A 22,360-nucleotide genomic window follows, 5' to 3' on the forward strand; every position below is an offset into this window, starting at 1 on the left:
GGACCAATGTAACGGCACCGACGGTGTGTCCACCCTGTGCGCATGCCCCAGCTTAAAGCTACTTTCCCTTTGAAGCTTCACATCCACATTGCACAGTGCTGTACTTCCAGAAGCGTGTTGCACTGCAGGTAGGTATCCCAGGCACCAACTGCTGTTTCTAGGCACTATGCATTCTGGGTACTTTTCACGGCAGATTAGGAGATACCAGTCAGTGTGCAGAGGAACTGTCTGACTATGGGTCCAACTCCTATCATCCCTCCTGTTGTATCCCAGAATTCATCTGGAGCTTTCAAATAACTGGCTAGCAACATGGAGGATAAACAGGCAATCCTGACCATTACTCATACTCATCAGCTTCAATGGGATCACTCACATGCCTGGAATTCGACATGTGCTTAAGCACCTTCCTGCTGCAGGGCTGGCCACAGCAGAACTCCAGCCTGCAGGATCCTGCAGGGCACATGACTGTTTGGGCCACATGGTGTCTAGAGAAGGATTGAGCTCACCTTATCCTGCTCCTGGCGGTTCAGAGCCTCCAGCTTCACCCGGTCGATATCCATCCTGGCATTCATAAGCTCCCGCTGGGCCTCACTGAGCTTCTCTGACAGCAGACTCTTCTCTGTTTCCTTCAGGGACAGCGCCTGGCAGGATGCAACAGACAGGAGCCATCATTCAAGAATGGCACACGTGGAAGGTCAAGTGCAGGAGCTCAGCATGTTGGGAGGGAAGGACATTCTCCACAGGTACCCCCTGCTAGGACTGCAGTAGCTGTACACTTACTTGCAGCTAGCACTGTTATGCCATTCAATCGAGAGCCTCCTGCTAGCACAGGCTGGGCCTGTAGTAGCTGTGGGGTTACCCACACCCAGCACTCAAAATCACTCCCCACAGCGCCTCCCGCTGGCACAGGCTGGGCCTGAAGTAGATTCACTGACCCATAGACTTTAAGGTTAGAAGGGACCATCATGATCATCTAGTCCGACCTTCTGCACATTGCAGGCCACAGAACCTCGCCCACCCACACCTGTAATAGACCCCTAACCGAGTTACTGAAGTCCTCAAATCACAATTTAAAGTCTTGAAGTTACAGAGAATCAACCATTTACACTAGTTTAAACCTGCAAGTGACCCTGCCCCATGCTGCAGAGGAAGGCGAAAACCTGCCAATCTGACCTGGGTAAAAATTCCTTCTCAATCCCAAATATAGCAATCAATTCGACCCTCAGCATTTCAGCAAGACCAACCAGCCAGACACCTGGGAAAGAATTCTCTGTGTCCCGTCTAGTGTCCCGTCCCATCTAGTGTCCTGTCTCCGCCCATTGGAGATATTTGCTGCTAGCAGTTGCAGATTGGCTACATGACATTGTAGGCAACCTCAACATACCATCCCCACCATAAACATATCAAGCTCAGGCTTGAAGCCAGTTAGATTTTTTTTCCCCACTGCTCCTCTTGGAAGGCTGTTCCAGAACTTCACTCCTCTGATGGTTAGAAACCTTTGCATATTTCAAGCCTAAACTTGTTTATGGCCAATTTATAGACATTTGTTCTGCACTGGCGCTTAACTTAAATAACTCCTCTCCCTTGCTGGTGTTTATCCCTCTGACACATTTATAGAGAACAATCATATCTCCCCTCAACCTTCATTTGGTTAGGCTAAACAAGCCAAGCTCCTTAAGTCTTCTCTTGTAAGGTATGTTCTCCATTCCTCTGAGATCCCCAAAGCCCTTCTCTGGGTTCCCCACAGCCAGCACGCTATACCACTCCCCACAGCACCTTCCTCTGGGAGGGGCCGGGACTGGAGCTTTCCTGCAGCCCGTGCTCCTCCAGGACCATTGCTCTCCCTGCTTACCTTCTGCTTGTCATTCTCCAACAGGAGAAGGCTTTCATCCCACTCCTGCTGCAAACTCAGTACTTCCTCAGCCAGCTCCTCTTTCTCAGCCTCACATTTGGACAGCAGCTCCTCCTTCTCCTGCTGCAGCCAGTGCACAGCCTCTTCCTTCTCCTCCCTCAGTGCCAGATATAAGCTCTCCTGACATCGAGCAAGAGCAGAGCAGGCTGTTAAGGACAGGTCTGGACGGGGACAAACCTTCCTGAGGAGTTACAGCCCTCACCCTGCTGCGTGCAGAGCCATGTGGCACTCCATACAGGGCTTGCCTGATAGAGAGGTCAGGGAGAGGGTTAACGCTGTGATGGCCCAGCTACTGTGCATGTCATGCTTCCGGCCAGCACGGAGGACAACACTTAGGACAAAGAATACACAATGTAGCAGTCCTGGGAAACCTAGCCTGTGATCTGGAGTCTTCATCATATTACTATGTGGAGGAGAGGAAGGTGACCAGGAAGACTCAACATGGATTTACCAAGGGCAAATCATGGCTGACCTACCTGATTGCCTTCTATGATGAGATAACTGGCTCTGTGGACATGGGGAAAGTGATGGATGTGATATATCTTGACTTTAGCAAAGCTTTTGATATGGTCTCCCACAGTATTCTTGCCAGCAAGTTAAAAAAGTATGGATTGGATGAATGGACTATAAGGTGGAAAAAAGCTGGCTAGATTGTCAGGCTCAACGGGTAGTGATCAACGGCTCAATGTCTAGTTGGCACCCAGTATCAAGTGGAGTGCCCCAGGGGTCGGTCCTGGGGCCAGTTTTGTTCAACATCTTTATTAATGATCTGGATGATGGGATGAATTGCACCCTCAGCAAGTTCGCAGATGACACTAAGCTGGGGGGAGAGGTAGATATACTGAGGGTAAGGATAGGGTCCAGAGTGACTTAGACAAATTAGAGGATTGGGCCAAAAGAAATCTGATGAGGTTCAACAAGGAAAAGTGCAGAGTCCTGCACTTAGGAAGGAAGAATCCCATAGACTGCTACAGGCTGGGGACCAAATGACTAAGTAGCAGTTCTGCAGAAAAGGCCCTGGAAAAGTTATGAAGGGGTCACCATGCCCTGGGAAAGGTGCCCCATGGTATGTTACTCAAGGGTCACCATGCCCCTGGTAAGGCTCCCCATCGTATGTTACCCACGGGTCATCATGCTCCAGGTAAGATGCCCCATGGTATATTACCCACGGCTCACCGTGCCCTGGGTAATGTGCTCCATGGTATGATACCAAGAGGTAATCATGCTCAAAGAAAGGTGCCCCATGGTATGTAACCCAGGGGACACTGGGCCCTGGATAAGGAGCCCTGTGGTAATTTACCCAGGGGTCATCGTGCCCTGGGTAGGGCTTGCCATTTTACGTTACCCAGGAGTCACTGTGCACCGGGTAAGGCGCTCCATGGTAAGTTACCCAGGGGTCACACCCTGTCCCGGGTAAGGTGTTCCATGGTATATAACCAAGGGGTCACCCTGCCCTGCGTGAGACGCCCCATGGTACATTACCCAGGGGTCACCATGTTCTGGGGAAGGTATCCCATGGTATGTTATCAAGGGGTCACAGTGCCCTGCATAAGGTGCCCCATGATACGTTACCCAGGGGTCGCTGTGCCCCAGGTAAGGCGCACTATGGTACATTAGCCAGGGGTCACCATGTCCCGTGCACGGCACCCCATGGTACCTTACCCAGCAGTCGTACTGCCCTGCATAAATCTGTCCATGGTATATTACCCAGCAGTCACCGTGCCCTGGGAAAGGCACCCCATGGTATGTTACTGTTGGGCGCTGTGCCCCAGGTAAGGCGTCCCATGGTATGTTACCGTGGGGCACCATGCCCCGGGTAAGGCGCCCCATGGTATGTTACTGTGGGGCACCGTACCCCGGGTAAGGCGCCCCATGGTATGTTATGCAGGGGTTGCCATGCCTCAGGTAAGGCGCTCCATGGTATGCTACCCAGGGGTAGCCGTGCCCTGGGAAAGGAGCTCTATGGTACATTATCCAGGAGTCACCGTATGCTGGGTAAGGTCCCCTATAATACGTCACCCAGGAGTCACGGTGACCTGGGTAAGGAGTCAACATGCCCTGGGTAAGGCACCTCATGGTAAGTTACCCAGGGGTCACCGTGCTCCAGGTAAGGTGCCCCATGGTGCATGTGATTTTGCACCCCATAACGCTTTGTAGAAATATGCTTATGAGTGTAAATATGACATAACTGGAATATGTTTTATGCTAGATATGCCATTTAACATATCTTTGCAAAGCTTATGAGCTACTGAATATATTCATCCTATTTGTATGCATGTATCATTTTTATATCTGAAGTTATGAGCATTGGCTCTATGCTTGTATTTAAAGTGTTTGCTGTAGGAAGCACATAAGGCAGATTTGGTCAACATAATGTGAAGGGGTTATTCAAGTAATTGGGAGTACTTAACTAGCAATGGACTTTGGGAGACGCCAATCCACATCTGAGCTTTCCTGGGAACGTTCAAACTAACACGTAAACAATGGCATGGGCCTGCAAAAAGCTGAATTGTTCATAGACTTGTGAGTTGCCCAGGTAGCTACAGACTCCATCTTGTTGCTGTGATTTTGAACAGGCGAACAAAGGGGTTTCTGCCCACAAGAGAAAGAATATAAAAGTCCCTGGAAACCCCTCCATTTTGTCTTCAGCTGGCTCAAAACAAAGAAACTGGTACAAAGGACAGTAACTACGTGGGTGTGAGTGATTGCTGGACCCAGACTAGGAAGGAGTCTAGTCTGTGAAAGAAGCTTATTGGAATATCTCTGAGGCAAAAAGCTGAATCATTCATAGACATGTGACTTGCCCAGGTGGCTACAGACTCCATCTTGTTGCTGTGATTTTGCAAGACAGGATCAACAAGACAGGGTACTGAAGTCCCAAGCTGCAAGGGAAAATGGGCTCAGAGGTAGTCTCAGCACATCAGGTGGCAGTCCCAAGGGGGTCTCTGTGACCCAACCCATCACAGTACATTACCCAGGTGTCTCCCTGCCCTGGGTAAGGAGCCCCATGGTACTTTACCCTGGGGTCGCCGTGCCCTCAGAAAGTAGCCCCATGGTACATTACCCAGGGATCACCGTGCTGCAGGGAAGGTGCCCCATGGTATGTTACCCAGGGGTTGCCGTCCACTGCATAAGGCGCCCCATGGAGATTTACCTAGGGGTCACCCTGCCCTGGGAAAGGAGCTCCATGGTACGTTACCCAGGGGTCACTGTGCCCCTGGTACGGCTCCCCATGCTATGTTACCCAGGAGTTAACATGCCCGTGGTAAGGCGCCCCATGGTATGTTACCCACAGCTCACCGTGCCCTGGGTAAGGTGCTCCACAGTATGGTACCTAGGGATCACCATGCCCTGTGTAAGGCACCCCATGGTAGATAACCAAGGGGTCGCCATACCCTGCCCTATGTAAGACACCGCACAGTAGATTACACAAGGGTCGCCGTGCCCCAGGTAAGGCGCCCCATGATATGCTACCAAGGGGTCACCATGGCCTGGAAAAGGTGCTCCATGGTACATTACATCATAAGGGGCTCCATTGTATGTTACCCAGGGGGCACCATGCCCTGGGTAAGGCGCCCCATCGTACTTTACCCAGGGAACAACATGCCCTGGGTAAGGCGCTCCAGGGTAAGTTACCCAGGGGTCACCATGTCATGGGGAAGGCACCCCATGGTATGTCATCAAGGGGTCACCGCGCACTGCAGAGGGAGCTGCATGGTAGTTTATCCATGGGTCACTGTGCCCAAGGTAATGTGCCCCAGGGGTCACCATGCCCCAGGGGTCACCATGCCCTGTGTGAGGTGCCCCACGATACATTACCCAGAGGACCACGTGCCTGGGGTATGGCACCCCATGGTATGTTACCCAGGGGTCACTGTGCCCCGAGGAAGGCACTACATGGAACATTGTCCATGGGTCACCGAATCCAAGGTAATGCACCCCATGGTATGTTACCCAGGGGTCGCATGCCCCAGGTAAGGAGGCCCATGGTACGTTACTCAGGGGTCACTGTGCCCCGGGTAAGGTGCCCAATGGTATGTTAGGCAGAGGTTGCCATGCCCTAGGTAAGGCGTCCCATGGTGCATTACCCAGAGGTCTCCGTGCCCTGCAGAAGGAACCCCATGGTACGTTACCCAGGGGTCACCGTGCCCCTCGTAAGGGGCTCCATGGTATGTTACCCAGAGGTCGTTGTGCCTTAGGTAAGGAGGCCTATGGTACATTACTGTGATGTTCTGTACCTCGGGCGAACACTCAGCACCTCCATGTTCATCCTTATAATATGATTGTGTGGTATCTAATGCAAAGTTAGAATGGGTTTTGCTTTTGTTTCATTTGACCAAATCTGGCTGTGACTTATAATCACTTAAAATCTACCTTGGTAGTAAATAAGTTTGTTTGTTTATGCCACTCTGAACCAGTGCGTTTGGTTTAAAGCATGTCAGAGATTCCCCTTGGGATAACAAGCCTGGTACATATTAATTTCTTTGTTAAATTGACAAACTCTCATAAGTTTGCAGTGTCCAGTGGGCATAACTGGACACTGCAAGATGGAAGTTCCTAGGCTTGTGTCTGGGACCAGAGATATTGGCTAGTGTCATTCGGTTACACAATGCAAGGAGCAGCTTACATGCCAGAGGCTGTGTGTGAACAGCCCAGGAGTGGGGGTTCTCACTGCAGAGCAGGGTAAGGCTGGCTCCCAGAGTCAATGACTGGAGTGACCTAGCAGATCACGGGTCTGGATAACATCACAGGGGAACGTCACAGTGGCGCAGCAAGCAGGGTGTATGTACGGCTTGTTACTCCAAGTGAAGTTCACACTTTAAGCACTGATAGTTGTGATTTTAAGTGCAGAGGCTAAGAACAGTCAGGAGGAGGTCACAGTTTTGTTATTTTCTGTTTGTTTATTTCAGGTGAGAGAAAGCAGAAAAATGACTACCACTGAGGCAGCTACAAAACTAGAGCTGGCCAGACTGGAAGCTGCAGAGAAGGAAAAGGACAGCGAGTTTCAAATATGGCAGGCAGAAATGACGCTCAAAGAAGCAGCTGAGGCCAGGGAAACTATGGAGGCAGAGGCAGCCAGGGAGGAGGCTGCACACAGAAGGGCCATCGTTGAAAAAGAGAGAGAGAGAGAGAAGAAAGAGAAAGAGAGTGAAAACACCAACTGGACCTGCTAGAGAAGCAGAACCAGAACCCCTTCTACCCCAATGACTCCATCTGTCTAAAAATCCAGAAATGGGAACATTTATGTCCTGCATACAGTGAGAAGGATGATATTGCTGAATATCTGACTACCTTCAAAAGGCTTTGTGTGACACATGAAATCCCTGATGATAAGAGAGTTCCTACCTTGATTGCGAAATTAACTGGTAAAGCTCAAAACGTATTCAGTGGAATACCTATTGAAGATGCTTTAGATTATTGTAAATTTAAAGATACTGTTTTGCAAAGTTTTCAGATTACCCCTGAAACATATAGTTAAATTTAGGAATCTGAAGAGGGAAAATGGTATGAGTAATGGGCAATATGTAAACAAAATGAAAGATTTGTTGGGAAAATGGGTCGGGGTAAAGAGGTGGCAAGTTTTGAAGGAATGCTTGATCTTGTTGCTCAAGGCATCAAGGCTGATGTAAAGCGGTGTCTATGGGACAAAGATGTAAAGTCTGTGGATGAGATGGCTTTTTTAGCTGATGCCTTCGAACAGAATCAGGCATCTATTGAGGGCAGGCCACAGAAAAAGGGGTTTAAAACTGGTGGGAAGGGAGGATCCCATTTTGCCCCTGGGAAGAGAGAAGGGGGTTGGGAGACTAAATATTCTCTTACGCAAAAACATTCCTCTAACCCTCATCCCAAATCTCCTGTAAAAGCAGAAGAGCCCAAAAGGCGCTATCAGTGTAATTCCACTGATCACCTGAGGAATAAAAGTCCTAGGGGGAAGCAGGCAACCAATAGCTCATGTTAGTTCTGCTGTCCTCAACACAGAAATCCCCCAAGCAACTGAACCCTATCATATTGGTTCTGTGAGGTTAGCCTCTGCAGAACCAGACATGGAGCATGTTACGGCTAACCACATTAATGGCAGGGAGTACTTGGGGGCAGAGGGATACAGGAGCCCAGATCTCTTTGGTTAAGCAGAGTGTGGTCCTAAAGGCCAGTATGCTACCTGGCCAAATGGCAGAGATTGTGGGGATGGGTGAAAGTAGATTTCTTGTACCACTAGCTAAAATCCATGTGGTTTGGGAAGGTTTGGAAAGTGTTTTGACTGTGGGGGTAACAGAAAACCTCCTAGTTGACTTGCTCCTCGGTAATGATTTTTTCCGTGTAGCTCAGGTTAAAGTATTTGCGTGCAGCAGGAGGGAGTTTTATGCTGGGACCCCTGAGGGAAAGGGAAAGGACTCAGGAATTGCTGAGAGAATGGGAGAGAGTCTCCTTGATTCTTTGGCAGCAGCGGGGAGCCATATGCTTCCAGGTGGGAGGGTGGTTGAGACCAACTCCTGCACTGCAGCTGGAGGCAACACCACATCCGGAAGGGATGGGGGTGTAATGCCTGGTAGGGAGAGAACTGTCCAGGTTGTTAGCTGCCAACAGATTGCAGCTGAACCAGAGACAAACCCGGCTCTAGGGAGCAGGGAGAAATGTGTCCCAAAGGAGAGCCCAGATTAGGGGCAGGGAATCTCAGAAACCACTGAGGTGGGTGAGGATTCCTGTGACTCTGTAACACAGGGAAGCAGTGTTGCTTCCAAATATGGGAGGGACTGGGACTAGCTCCTTTCCAGCAGAAGGCAACATGCCCTCAGGCACAGGGGCAGGAGAGGATTAAGGAAACTATCCCAGTTGTTAGCTGGCAGAGTTTTGCAGCTGAACTAGAAACAGAACCCTTCCTAGGAACACAGAGAAATGTGTCTTAGGAGGGGGCCCAGAGGAGGAAACTGGAGAAGGAATAGTGGGGGTACAGGAATGTCTCCTCACTAGTCGCTTGGGGCAGGATGCCCAGGACACTAGGAGGATGGCTGGGTCAGCATTTGTGCACCCAGTCACTCCGCCTGTGACCCAAGTTTTGAGAAGGACCTGTGTAACTGACCTCCTGGAGGGGAGCAGTCACACAGCTGACTTTTCAGGGACAGAGAAAGGGGTGGTGGAGGGTACCCCAATCCAGGTCCCAATTTTTCAGGATGCTATTTCTGATAAGTTTTTGGAAAGTAACTGTGTCTGTTTAAATCAAGATGCAGCTCCAATGTGTGTGATAACAGAGGAGTTGGGACCAGGAAATTGCCAGGTGGTAGTTTGCCAGAATGCAAATGACCCAACTGACAGAGAAGGGGGTGTTTTCCCTGAGGCTGGTGAGACACAGAAAGCAGTTATGGGAAAGCCTTTGGGAAAAGGTGCATCTGATCAAATGGCCCAGAGAGCACAGATCACAGCCCTCTAGGCGGCAGGGAAGGACTCAGTGCTGGGAGGGGGAAACACAGGGTAACCCCAAAAGGGGAGCTGGATTTTCTGCATATCTACAGTCCTGGGGTTGGGAGATGGCTCCCCAAAGGGCCAGCCGATGTGCAGGATCCCCCTGAACACCTATCTTGCCAGACCCTGAGACACCAAAATTCCAGAAACATGATTAAATTAAGCCCTGTGGGGGAACACTGGAGGGAAGGAAAAGCTAGGGAAGAGAGTCAAAGGACACCATGGGTAATGAACAAACTAACCTCATACTAGAATATCTGAACAGAGGGCATGGTATCATAGAGATACTTGTAAACGCACATCTGAGATAAAAAATTTTGGTATTAATGTTAAGTTTTGGGATAAGAATTTTGTTACTGATGTTAAACCCTTATGATAATGCTACTTTTCAATTAATATCTGTAAACAGGTTTAAAAGCTTATTACAGCAGAGAAACCATTAAAACCTTGTTTACTATGTGTGAATGGGGAAACTGAGGTGCACCACCTCATGGCCTTAATGGCTGGATGCCAAAAGAACTATAACACAAATTGCCTTTGAGATAGTCAGTGACTAACCCTCTTTCAGTAAACTAAGCAGGGAGGTGTGAGGTTCTGTACCTCAGGGGAACACCCAGCACCCCTATGTTCATCCTTATAATATGATTGTGTGGTATCTAATGCAAAGTTTGTCATGTCATGTGTCTTTGGAAGGCACATGATGTACTGAGCATTGTTGTTATGGTAATGTTATAGTAATCGTTATAGTAATGTTATAGGTTGTAATTCCATGTATATAGTTATGAGGCTGAAAATGTGTCCTCATGTCTTAAAGCAAGCCCATGCAAAAACTCTCCAGAAGCAGAGGGGCAGTTCACACCTCATCAGGGCATGTATGGGACAAACCCAGCCCATCCTCACAGGAACAAAGGACACTGGCCTAGGCAACAACAAAGGGTCAGTTGGACTCTTGAGTGAGTTACCCTGCTTCCTTTGGTCAGTTTGGGACTGCAATGAGGTAATGCTCACCTGACTCTGAAGGGGAGGGGGGGGACAAAGCCAAGAGGGAAGAAAGAAAATGATAAAAGGGAGAGACGTTTGCCATGCTTCCTCTCTCTTCCACCTCCATCTACAGATATCACCACCAAGCAACTGAAGTGCTAATCAAACCAGAGAACCTGATTGAAGGGCAACCAGCCGGCCTGTGGTGAGAAGCATCTAAGTTTGTAAGGGCACTGAAAGTGTTAAGATCAGCTTAGAATGTGTTTTCCTTTTGTTTCATTTGACCAAATCTGACTTGTTATGCTCTGACTTATAATCACTTAAAATCTACCTTGGTAGTTAATAAATTTATTTGTTTTTTCTACCTGAAGCAGTGCGTTTGGTTTAAAGCAGGGGTCTCAAACACTCGGCCCCGGTGCACGCCCCTGCCACCCCAGAACCGCTCAAAGTAAGCAGCGCTGGGCTGGAACCCAAACCCCTCCTGCACCCCGCACCCCAACTCCCTGCCCTGAGCCCCCTGCCTGCACCCCAACCCCTGCCACACCCTGCACTCCCTCCTGCACCCCAACCCCCTGCTCTGAGCCCCCTGCTGCACCCTGCAGGCAGGGGTGGGGTGGAGTGTGGGGCGGGGGGAGGAGGTGATGTGGCCCTCGGGCCAAAGTACGAGTCCTCATGTGGCCCTCCTGGTGATTCAAGTTTGAGACCCCTGGTTTAAAGCATGTCAGAGACTCCCTTTGGGATAACAAGCCTGGTACATATCAATTTCTTTGTTAAACTGACAAACTCAGAAACTTTCAGCATCCAGCGGGCATAACTGGACACTGCAAGATGAAGGTTCCTAGGGTTGTGTCTGGGACTGGAGATATTGGCTAGTGTCATTCGGTTGCACGGTCCAAGGAGCAGCTTACATGCCAGAGGCTGTGTGTGAACAGCCCAGGAGTGGGGGTTTTCACAGCAAAGCAGGGTAAGGCTGGCTCCCAGAGTCAATGATTGGAGTGACCTAGCAGATCACCGGTCCAGATAACACCAGAGGAGAACGTCACAGTGATCCAGGGGTCACTGTGCCCCGGGTAAGGCGCACCATGGTGTGTTACCCAGGGGTCGCCGTGCCTTGCATAAGGTGCCCCATGGTATGTTACACAGGGGTCACTGTGCCCCAGGTAAGGTGCCTGATGGTACGTTACCCAGGGCTCACCAAGACCTGGGAAAGGCACCCCATGGTACATTACATGGTACATGTGTTATTCCTTGATTTTAGCAAAGCTTTTGATACGGTCTCCCACAGCATTCTTGCCAGCAAGTTAAAGAAGTATGGGCTGGATGAATGGACTATAAGGTGGATAGAAAGCTGGCTAGATTGTACGGCTCAACAGATAGTGATCAATGGCTCCATGTCTAGTTGGCAGCCGGTATCAAGTGGAGTGCCCCAGGGGTCGGTCCTGGGGCCAGTTTTGTTCAATATCTTCATAAATGATCTGGAGGATGGTGTGGATTGCACCCATAGCAAGTTTACAGATGACACTAAACTGGGAGGAGAGGTAGATATGCTGGAGGGTAGGGATAGGATACAGAGGGACCTAGACAAATTAGAGGTTTGGGCCAAAAGAAATCCGATGAGGTTCAACAAGGACAAGTGCAGAGTCCTGCACTTAGGATGGAAGAATCCCATGCATCGCTACAGACTAGGGACTGAATGGCTAGGCAGCAGTTCTGCAGAAAAGGACCTAGGGGTTACAGTGGATGAGAAGCTGGATAGGAGTCAACAGTGTGCCCTTGTTGTCAAGAAGGCCAATGGCATTTTGGGATGTATAGGTAGGGGCATTGCCAGCAGATCGAGGGACTTGATCGAGGGACCCCTCTATTCGACATTGGTGAGGCCTCATCTGGAGTACTGTGTCCAGTTTTGGGCCCCACACTACAAGAAGGATGTGGAAACATTGGAGAGAGTCCAGCGAAGGGCAACAAAAATGATTAGGGGTCTGGAACACATGACTTATGAGGAGAGGCTGAGGGAACTGGGATTGTTTAGTCTGCAGAAGAGAAGAATGAGGGGGGATTTGATAGCTGCTTTCAACTACCTGAGAGGTGGTTCCAAAGAGGATGGTTCTAGACTATTCTCAGTGGTAGAAGGTGACAGGACAAGGAGTAATGGTCTCAAGTTGCAGTGAGGGAGGTTTAGGTTGGATATTAGGAAAAACCTTTTCACTAGGAGGGTGGTGAAACACTGGAATGCGTTACCTAGGGAGGTGGTAGAATCTCCTTCCTTAGAGGTTTTTAAGGTCAGGCTTGACAAAGCCCTGGCTGGGATGATTTAGTTGGGGATTGGTCCTGCTTTGAGCAGGGGGTTGGACTAGATGACCTCCTGAGGTTCCTTCCAACCCTGATATTCTATCATTCTAAAGGGACCCATTGTATCTTACTGAGGAATCACCGTGCTCTGGCTAAGGCCCCATGGTACATTACCCAGGGGTCTCGGTGCTCCAGGGAACGTTACTCAGGGGTTGCCAAGCTCTGCGTAAGGCACCCCATGGTACGTTACCCAAGGGTCACCGTGCCCTGGATAAGGTGCCCCCATGATACGTGACCCAAGGGTTGCTGTGTCCTGGGTAAGGTGCTGCATGGTACCTAAATTACGGAGCACCTTGCCCCACGTAAGACACCCCATGGTATGTTACCCACAGGTCAGTGTGCCCTGGGCAAGGCATCCCATGTTACATTACCCAGGGGTTGCCATGCCCTCGGTAAGAAGCTCCATGGTACCTTACTGAGGAGTCACCGTGCCCTGTCTACAGCGCCCTATGGTACATTACCCAGGGTTCACTGTGCTGCGGGTAAGGCGCCCCATGGAGCGTTACCCAGGGATTGCTGAATTCTGTGTAAGGCACCCCATGGTACGTTATCCAGGGGTCGCTGTGTCCCGGGTATGGCACCACATGGTACCTGAACTATGGGGCACTGTGCCCTGGGTAAGGCGCCCCATGGTATGTTACCCAGGGGTCGGTGTGCTCTGGGTAAGACATCCCATGTTATGTTACCCAGGGGTTGCCGTGAGCTGGGAAAGGGGCCCCATAATATGTTACCCAAGTGTCACGGTGCCCTGAGTAAGGCCCCCATAGTATGTTACCCAGGGTTCACCGTGCCCTGGGTAAGAACCCCATCCTATGTTACCCATGGGTCACCGTGCCCGGGTAAGGCGTCCCATCGTATGTTAACCAGGGGTTACCATTGTGATGTTGCACTCCATATGTTCTATGGAAATGTGTTAATGAGTATGCATATAATGTCACTGGAATATGCTTTAGGCAAAAGGTCTCTTGTAAGGTATCATTACAAAGCTTATAATTTACTGAGTGTGTTCATTCTATTTGTATGAATGAATCATTCTTGTATCTGAAACTAGGAATACGAAATATAACTCTGAGGTCCTATTGTAATTATGCAAAGTGTGGTTTGGAATCTGGATGGCTCCCATTGACTAGGACAGTTGCCTGTAAAATGGCTCTGTTTAGTTGCACACCTTCCTGGGCCAGCCCTGGAAGAATGGAGGCTGGAGTCTCACAGGACATGTGACCATGTCACCTGATACTGGAATCTATCTTAAATCTGGTGCTTTTCCATTTAGAAGGAGGGGTGGGGACCCAGAGAGACAAAAGATTCCCACCTTGTGCCAAAGCTATAAAAGGGGGTGGAACAGAAGAAAGGGGGCTGCCAGTCATGAGAAATCCCCTAGTTACCACCTGAACTGGAACTAACAAGGACTGTACCAGGGAAAAGGATTGGGCCCAGACTAGGAAGGAGTCTCGTCTGTGAAAGAAGCTTATTGGAACATCTCTGACAGTGAGATTTTACCTGTAAACAGTTTCTTAATGTAATAGGCTTAGACTTGTGTGTTTTGTTTTATTTTGCTTGGTAACTTACTATGTTCCACTGCATGCTTCCGATGAAGTGAACTGTAGCTCATGAAAGCTTATGCTCAAATAAATTTGTTAGTCTCTAAAGTACCACAAATACTCCTTTTCTTTTTACTATGTTCTGTCTGTTATTACTTGAAACCACTTAAATCCTACTATTTATACTTAATAAAATCACTTTTATTTATTAATGAACCCCAGAGTAAGTGATTAATACCTGGGGGAGCAAACAGCTATGCCTATCTCTCTATCAATGTTATAGACAGCAGACAATTTATGAGTTTACCCTGTATAAGCTTTATACAGAGTAAAACAGATTTATTTGGGGTTTGGATCCCATTGGAAGCTGGGTGTCTGGGTGCTAGAGATAGTTGACCTGCTGAGCAGTTTTGGGTTAAAGTCTGCAGCTTTGGGGGCGTGGATCAAACCTGGGTGTGTGTTGCAGCAGGCTAGTGTGTCTGGGTCAACAAGGAAGGGTTATGGAGTCCCAAGCTGGCAGGGAAAACGGGCTCAGAAGTAAATTCAGCATGTCAGGTGACAGTCCCAAGGGGGTCTCTGTGACCAAACCTGTTACAACAGTGTCCGGGGTAAGGCACACCACGGGGTGACCATGTCCCAAGTAAGGTGCCCCATGGTTCGTTACCCAGAGGTCACCATGCCCTGGGTAAGGCCCTCCATGGTATGTTACCCTGGGTTCACCGTGCTGTGGTAGGGTGCCCCATGGCACGTTACGCAGTGGTCGCCGTGCCCCGGTAAGGTGCCCCATGGTATGTGACCCAGGAGTCACCGTGCCCAGCGTAAAGCACCCCATGGTACCTTACCAAGGAGTCACCATGCCCTGGCTAAGGCCCCATGGTACGTTACCCAGGTGTCATGGTGTCTTGGGTAAGGTGCCCCATGGTTTGTTACCCAGGGGTCACCATGCCCTGGTAAGGCGCTTCATGGTACATTACCCAGGGGTCACCGTGCCCTGGGAAAGGTGCCCCATGGTACCTTACCCAGGCGTCGCTGTGCCCTGGGTAAGGTCTCCCCACGTTACCCAGTGGTCGCCGTGCCCTGGGTAAGGTGTCCCTGGTACATTACCCTTGATGTTACCTGTTTGCCTCATTTCTACTGCGAATATGTCTAGTTGCAGCTTGCAGCCAAATAGGGCTCCTCTCTCTCTGAGGCTGGAGGCTGCAGCACTCACCTTCTCCTGTTTCAGCTGTGCCAGGTCTTCCTCCTGGGCCTTCTTCTGGTTCTTCAGAGACAGCTGAGTTTCTTGTTCCATCCGCACAAGCTGCTGCTTCAGTGACTCTATATCCCGCCTCCGGGTGGTGTCCTGCAGCTCCAGCTCCTGCTGGGCCTTCTCCACCTCCACTGTGGCCCAAAGAAACCCTTGTGAGGCTTCCAAGGGTCCTGCTTGCGTAAAGCCTACTCAGGGGTGCAATGCGGGCATTACTCTCTGCTGCAGGCTATGGGGCCTGGGGCTCTGTGATACCACAAGGCAAGGGACATGGGCATGGCTCTGCTTAGGCCGGGTGTACTGAGCTCAGGAGCTGAAGCCATAGACAGAAGGCAAGTGGGGATTGGCAGTAGCACATGCACTTTACCTTGAAGCACCTGCCTTGTCAGGTCAAGGCTCTGATTCTCCCCTTCCAGCTGTTCCTTCTGGACTTCCAGCTGTGCTGCTAGCTCCTGAATCTCAAAAAGGCTGATCTCCAGTGAGTTCTTCTCAGCTCTGCGGCACAGCAGCAAAAAATCAGGGCCAGTGATGTAGGCTATCACTTCACCGATCTCCAGTGAAAATTAGTTGGAGCTTTGATTGAGGGCCCCGAAGCCTTTATGGCTCAGCTATGAGCCATTTAGCGCTGTCCCAGCCACAGTCTGAATGCCATGTGTGCCCTGTATGAACATCTGCTGCACACAGGCTTCCTTGGGGCCTCTCTCCTGTTCTCCATTCACCAGGTGTGTTCCCGGCAGCAGGCCCTGTGGAGCTGCCCCTGGCCATTCAGTATGCGAGCAATTCCATGTGACTGTGGCTGAGACTGGCTGTCACACATATGATTGCTGTGTCAGGGTGTCTGGCCCGGAGAAGGGCACGGGGGGGGCAAAACTCCACTTCCTCCCGTGCAGGTGAGGCTTCATTTCCACCAGAGTGTGGCAGAGGAGAACCAGGGCTGTGAAGCATTAACAATCCTTTCATTCAAACCACCTAGGGAGCTGGAGCGAGGCCTCTGCACAGTGAATGACTGCCCAGGCCACCCTGCATGGCATCCCCGCCAGCCCAAAGGAGTGTGGGCATCATGTCTCTCCCCCTGAGCCCAGGTTGGTAGTGGCTTAGAACAGCCACCCTCCCAGCTGTCCACTGGCTGTGTGAGCTAAGCTGGAAACTCCCTCCCCTGCTCTGCAGTGTTGCTGGGTACCAGTTGCCCCCTGTGCCTGTCAGAAGGAGGGAGAAGAGTGGATGCAGCAGCAGGGAGGGGGAGCGTGTTGGGCAAGAGCAGGGCTCCTGGCATTCCTTGCCTTCCCCTGTCGGGAATGACTCCTTCTGGTCATCTCCATTACTGATCTGGGCTGTTCTCAGCCTCATGCCAGCTGGTAGCCCCAGGAGCAGCACAGCAAGGAGCTCCTGGCACAGAGAAGAGACCTTGTCTCCCCTGTCATGGCACCCCTTCGCAGCCCTCCCCCCAGAAATAAGAGACCAGCCAGCCTCCAGGTGATACCGGGCTCTGCCAGTCTCCCAGGATCTGAAGAGCAAGGAGGGGGTACCTGAGCATGTCCGTCTCTTCCAGCAGGCCCTTCCTCTGTCTCTCCAGTGCATTGAACTCCACAGCCAGCCGCACCTTCTCCTTAGCAAGCTCCTCCTTCTCCTGGGTGGTGCGGAGCAGGGCATCGGCCTGAATCTCCAGCTCCTGGTGGCTGTGCACCAGCTGCTCACTCAGAGTGTGCTTCTGGCCGCTCACCTTGGGAGAGTGAGGAAGCAGAGCAAGAGAGCAAAGGGTGTGACTGGGCCCTCCATGCTCCCAGAGTCCCTTTTGATAGCTACCCCTACTGCAGGCAGCAGAGAGGGAGGGAGAGCGACACCCATGGGAGGGCTACTCCCCCTCCGCCCCTCCCCACCTCACCAGCCAGGCACACCTTCTGCACTAGGGATACAGGTGGGGTAGGTCATTTCCCCCACACAGCAACTTGCGGGGATTTGCTTTCTGCGCCCCCATCTTGTTCTGAGTCTGCTCCTGTAGCTCCCAGTTGCTCCAGGCACCGGCTGGCTGACAGCAAAGCCACCACGAGAGAGGAATGGAGAAAAGCAGGCATGGAGAGAAGCCTGGCTCTTGCACAACAGTGTGCAGGGAAGGAGCGTTATCTGGGGCAGGTCCCCACCTGGTCCTGCTCTCACCTGCATCAGGTGATCCTGCAGCTGAGCTTTTTCCCTGAGCAGCAACCTCATCTCTTCCCCCAGTGCCTCTCGCCTCTCCTCTGCCATCTGGCAGCTCTTCTCCAGCTCCTGCTTGGCTGTGCTTGTCCATGCCACCTCTTGCTCCAGGTGCACCAATTGCTCTCGCAAGCCAGCTCGCTCCTGCTCCAGTTCCTGCGTCTGCTCCAGCAGCGAGCTCTTCTCCTCCTCCAGCTTCATCACACCCAAAAGCCAAAGAGAGGGCAGTGGGATAAGGGGCCAGCCCCAGGAGGAAAGTACCCTACAGACTCGTCAAGAGTGAAGGGCAGGGCAGTCTAGAGTCAGAGCTAACCCACTCGCAGGTGACATCAGAACAGCACAGCTGCCTGCTGTTAGAAGCTCAACTGCAGAGAGGACAGTTGCTGTTGCCATGGGGGATCCATTCTCAGCCTGGAGATGTTCCCTGGATGGGGAATATATCCCCAACCCTAACTCAGACCCGGCAGGGCCTGGGCACTGCAATTCCTTCATGCCCATAGAACTCGGCGGCTCTGACAGTCACACTAAGGAGATGTGACTTCACATTGGCTCCTGAGAGCTAAGTGCCATAGGCTGAGCTGCCAAGGCGCAGAAGCGTGGCGAAGCCTCCTGCATGGTGCATAAGCAGGTTCCAGGCTCATGCAGGGAGCTGGGCAGTGCTTGAAGTGCCTTGGAAGTTCTACCTGCTGTTGGCAGAAGCAGTCAAGCCTGTAATGGCCACGCTCCCCCCCATGTCCAGGAAGTTTTTGGAAAGCGTAGGGGACAATTTCCTGGCGCAAGTGCTAGGGGAGCCAACTAGGGGGGGCGCTTTTCTTGACCTGCTGCTCACAAACCGGGTAGAATTAGTGGGGGAAGCAAAAGTGGATGGGAATCTGGGAGGCAGTGACCATGAGTTGGTTGAGTTCAGGATCCTGACACAGGGAAGAAAGGTAAGCAGCAGGATACGGACCCTGGACTTCAGGAAAGCAGACTTCGACTCCCTCAGGGAACAGATGGCCAGGATCCCCTGGGGGACTAACATGAAGGGGAAGGGAGTCCAGGAGAGCTGGCTGTATTTCAAGGAATCCCTGTTGAGGTTACAGGGACAAACCATCCCGATGAGTCGAAAGAATAGTAAACATGGCAAGCGACCAGCTTGGCTTAATGGTGAAATCCTAGCGGATCTTAAACATAAAAAAGAAGCTTACAAGAAGTGGAAGGTTGGACATATGACCAGGGAAGAGTATAAAAATATTGCTCGGGCATGTAGGAAAGATATAAGGAGGGCCAAATCGCACCTGGAGCTGCAGCTAGCAAGAGATGTCAAGAGTAACAAGAAGGGTTTCTTCAGGTATGTTGGCAAAAAGAAGAAAGCCAAGGAAAGTGTGGGCCCCTTACTGAATGAGGGAGGCAACCTAGTGACAGAGGATGTGGAAAAAGCTAATGTACTCAATGCTTTTTTTGCCTCTGTTTTCACTAACAAGGTCAGCTCCCAGACTGCTGCGCTGGGCATCACAGAATGGGGAAGAGATGGCCAGCCCTCTGTGGAGATAGAGATGGTTAGGGACTATTTAGAAAAGCTGGACGTGCACAAGTCCATGGGGCCGGATGAGTTACATCCGAGAGTGCTGAAGGAATTGGCGGCTGTGATTGCAGAGCCCTTGGCCATTATCTTTGAAAACTCGTGGCGAACGGGGGAAGTCCCGGATGACTGGAAAAAGGCTAATGTAGTGCCAATCTTTAAAAAAGGGAAGAAGGAGGATCCTGGGAACTACAGGCCGGTCAGCCTCACCTCAGTCCCTGGAAAAATCATGGAGCAGGTCCTCAAAGAATCAATCCTGAAGCACTTACATGAGAGGAAAGTGATCAGGAACAGTCAGCATGGATTCACCAAGGGAAGGTCATGCCTGACTAATCTAATCGCCTTTTATGATGAGATTACTGGTTCTGTGGATGAAGGGAAAGCAGTGGATGTATTGTTTCTTGACTTTAGCAAAGCTTTTGACACGGTCTCCCACAGTATTCTTGTCAGCAAGTTAAGGAAGTATGGGCTAGATGAATGCACTATAAGGTGGGTAGAAAGCTGGCTAGATTGTCGGGCTCAACGGGTAGTGATCAATGGCTCCATGTCTAGTTGGCAGCCGGTGTCAAGTGGAGTGCCCCAGGGGTCGGTCCTGGGGCCGGTTTTGTTCAATATCTTCATAAATGATCTGGAGGATGGTGTGGATTGCACTCTCAGCAAATTTGCAGATGATACTAAACTGGGAGGAGTGGTAGATACGCTGGAGGGGAGGGATAGGATACAGAAGGACCTAGACAAATTGGAGGATTGGGCCAAAAGAAATCTGATGAGGTTCAATAAGGATAAGTGCAGGGTCCTGCACTTAGGATGGAAGAATCCAATGCACCGCTACAGACTAGGGACCGAATGGCTAGGCAGCAGTTCTGCGGAAAAGGACCTAGGGGTGACAGTGGACGAGAAGCTGGATATGAGTCAACAGTGTGCCCTTGTTGCCAAGAAGGCCAATGGCATTTTGGGATGTATAAGTAGGGGCATAGCGAGCAGATCGAGGGATGTGATCATTCCCCTCTATTCGACACTGGTGAGGCCTCATCTGGAGTACTGTGTCCAGTTTTGGGCCCCACACTACAAGAAGGATGTGGATAAATTGGAGAGAGTCCAGCGAAGGGCAACAAAAATGATTAGGGGTCTAGAGCACATGACTTATGAAGAGAGGCTGAGGGAGCTGGGATTGTTTAGTCTGCAGAAGAGAAGAATGAGGGGGGATTTGATAGCTGCTTTCAACTACCTGAAAGGGGGTTCCAAAGAGGATGGCTCTAGACTGTTCTCAATGGTAGCAGATGACAGAACGAGGAGTAATGGTCTCAAGTTGCAATGGGGGAGGTTTAGATTGGATATTAGGAAAAACTTTTTCACTAAGAGGGTGGTGAAACACTGGAATGCGTTACCTAGGGAGGTGGTAGAATCTCCTTCCTTAGAGGTTTTTAAGGTCAGGCTTGACAAAGCCCTGGCTGGGATGATTTAACTGGGAATTGGTCCTGCTTCGAGCAGGGGGTTGGACTAGATGACCTTCTGGGGTCCCTTCCAACCCTGATATTCTATGATTCTATGTCGGGTCTCGCTGAAGTTACACGCCCTTGGTGATTACAAGCCCCGCTGGGACAGTGCTCATGAGGCTGAAACATTTCTGGCACAGCCCAGGGTTAGAGAGATTCGAAGTGAACGTCCCATGGTTCAGAACTGAAGGGGAACAACTAAAGAGAGCGCTCTCCGGCTGCCTGCACTCCCCACACCAGCAGGTGGGAGAGGGCAAACTTCATCCATCAGCCGGGTGCTCTGGGGCAGGGCTTCTCAAGGAGATGCTGACAGAAGGTATGTAGGTGCTTGACTCCCACTGAATCAATGGGAGCTAGGCACCAACGTCCCTTTGTGGATCCTGCCCTTCCTCTCTTTGGGCTTCCGCTTTCCAGCTGTAAAGGGGACAATGACATTTCCTTTCTCCCACCCTCGTTTCTTTACCTGGTAAGCTCTTTGGCGGGTCCTGATCTTGGCTGTGGCCTCTAGGTGCTACAGGAATGCCCCCCAATGGTAGGAATGGGTGACAGAGAGCAGTCCTGCATGGCTTAGTGTGCTGGGGGGTGGGGAGAGGGGGGCTCTGCCTTTACCCTGCAGCCTGCTGTCCCACTGAGGGAGTTCCCAGCCACTACAACAACAGGGATGCTTTTCACTTGGCAGAGTAAGACATTTCTATTTCCCCCCTTCTCTCTGGATCCGCCTGGCAGCCCCGGTGGGAAGGGGCAGGATCTGGCAGGCCCTGGCATAGGAATCTGCAGCCAGGAGTGGGAGCTGAGTGGCTAGAAGAGTGCTGGGCACTTCTGGTACAGCCGGCAGCCCCTGCCCCAGGGCTGGAGGTGGCAAAGTCCTGAGATGAGGCTCCTAGAGCACCAGCATGGGGGGTAAGGGGAGGCCAGTGAGAGAGGAGCTGAATGAGAGCAGGGAGGGGAGATGATCCCACATTGTGGGGGGGTGGGGGCGTGCAGGGGCCATGGAGAAGGGAGGGGCACAGCCCACTCAAAGGGACCTGACCCTGCCCACCCAGACATATGCACCTTGTAGCCAAACTCGGGAACTGCCCCGTTCAAAGAGGCAAGAGGCACTTTCCTGGGCTGGGCTGTGGTGATGCCCTGCAGCTGGCACATCTTGGCTGGGTACGTGATGGTGCTCTGGCATGGAATAACAGAACCAGCTCCTGTGAGCCAGTGCTGAGTGACAGAACACAGGTCATGGGCGGGGAGTGGGCATGTGAGGGACACAGGGGTAAAGCGCAGAGCGTAGGCTCGGGTGTTTGTGATGGGCACAGGGGCAGAGCACAGGGCAGGGGAATGTGATGGGCACAGGGGCAGAGCGCAGGGCGGAGGTGTGTGAGGGGCACATGAGCAGAGCATAGGGTGTAGGCTGGGGAGTTTGTAATGGGCACAGGGGCAGCACATGGGGGGGATGTGTGAGGGGCACAGGGACAGAGCTCAGGGCAGGGGTATGTGAAGGGCACAGGGGCAGAGCACAGGCAAGTGGCATGAGGGGCACAGGGGCAGAGTGCAGGGTAGGGGTGTGTGAGGGGCACAGGGGCAGAGCGCAGGGCAGGGGTGTGTGAGGGGCACATGAACTGAGTGCAGGGCGTAGGC

General features: G+C 51.4%; 1 protein-coding gene across 1 annotated transcript in view; it reads right to left on the reverse strand.

The window, feature by feature from the left end:
- The window catches only part of CROCC2 (ciliary rootlet coiled-coil, rootletin family member 2), a 219,227-nt gene that overhangs the window by 93,349 nt on the left and 103,518 nt on the right, over positions 1–22,360 (reverse strand). Inside the window, 6 exon segments of the mRNA XM_074964244.1 lie at positions 507–641; positions 1,853–2,032; positions 15,452–15,621; positions 15,855–15,982; positions 17,014–17,207; positions 17,642–17,872. Coding sequence (XP_074820345.1) covers positions 507–641; positions 1,853–2,032; positions 15,452–15,621; positions 15,855–15,982; positions 17,014–17,207; positions 17,642–17,872 — 1,038 coding nt within the window.

Source organism: Natator depressus, chromosome 9, assembly GCF_965152275.1.
Source record: "Natator depressus isolate rNatDep1 chromosome 9, rNatDep2.hap1, whole genome shotgun sequence".
Taxonomy (NCBI): domain Eukaryota; kingdom Metazoa; phylum Chordata; order Testudines; family Cheloniidae; genus Natator; species Natator depressus.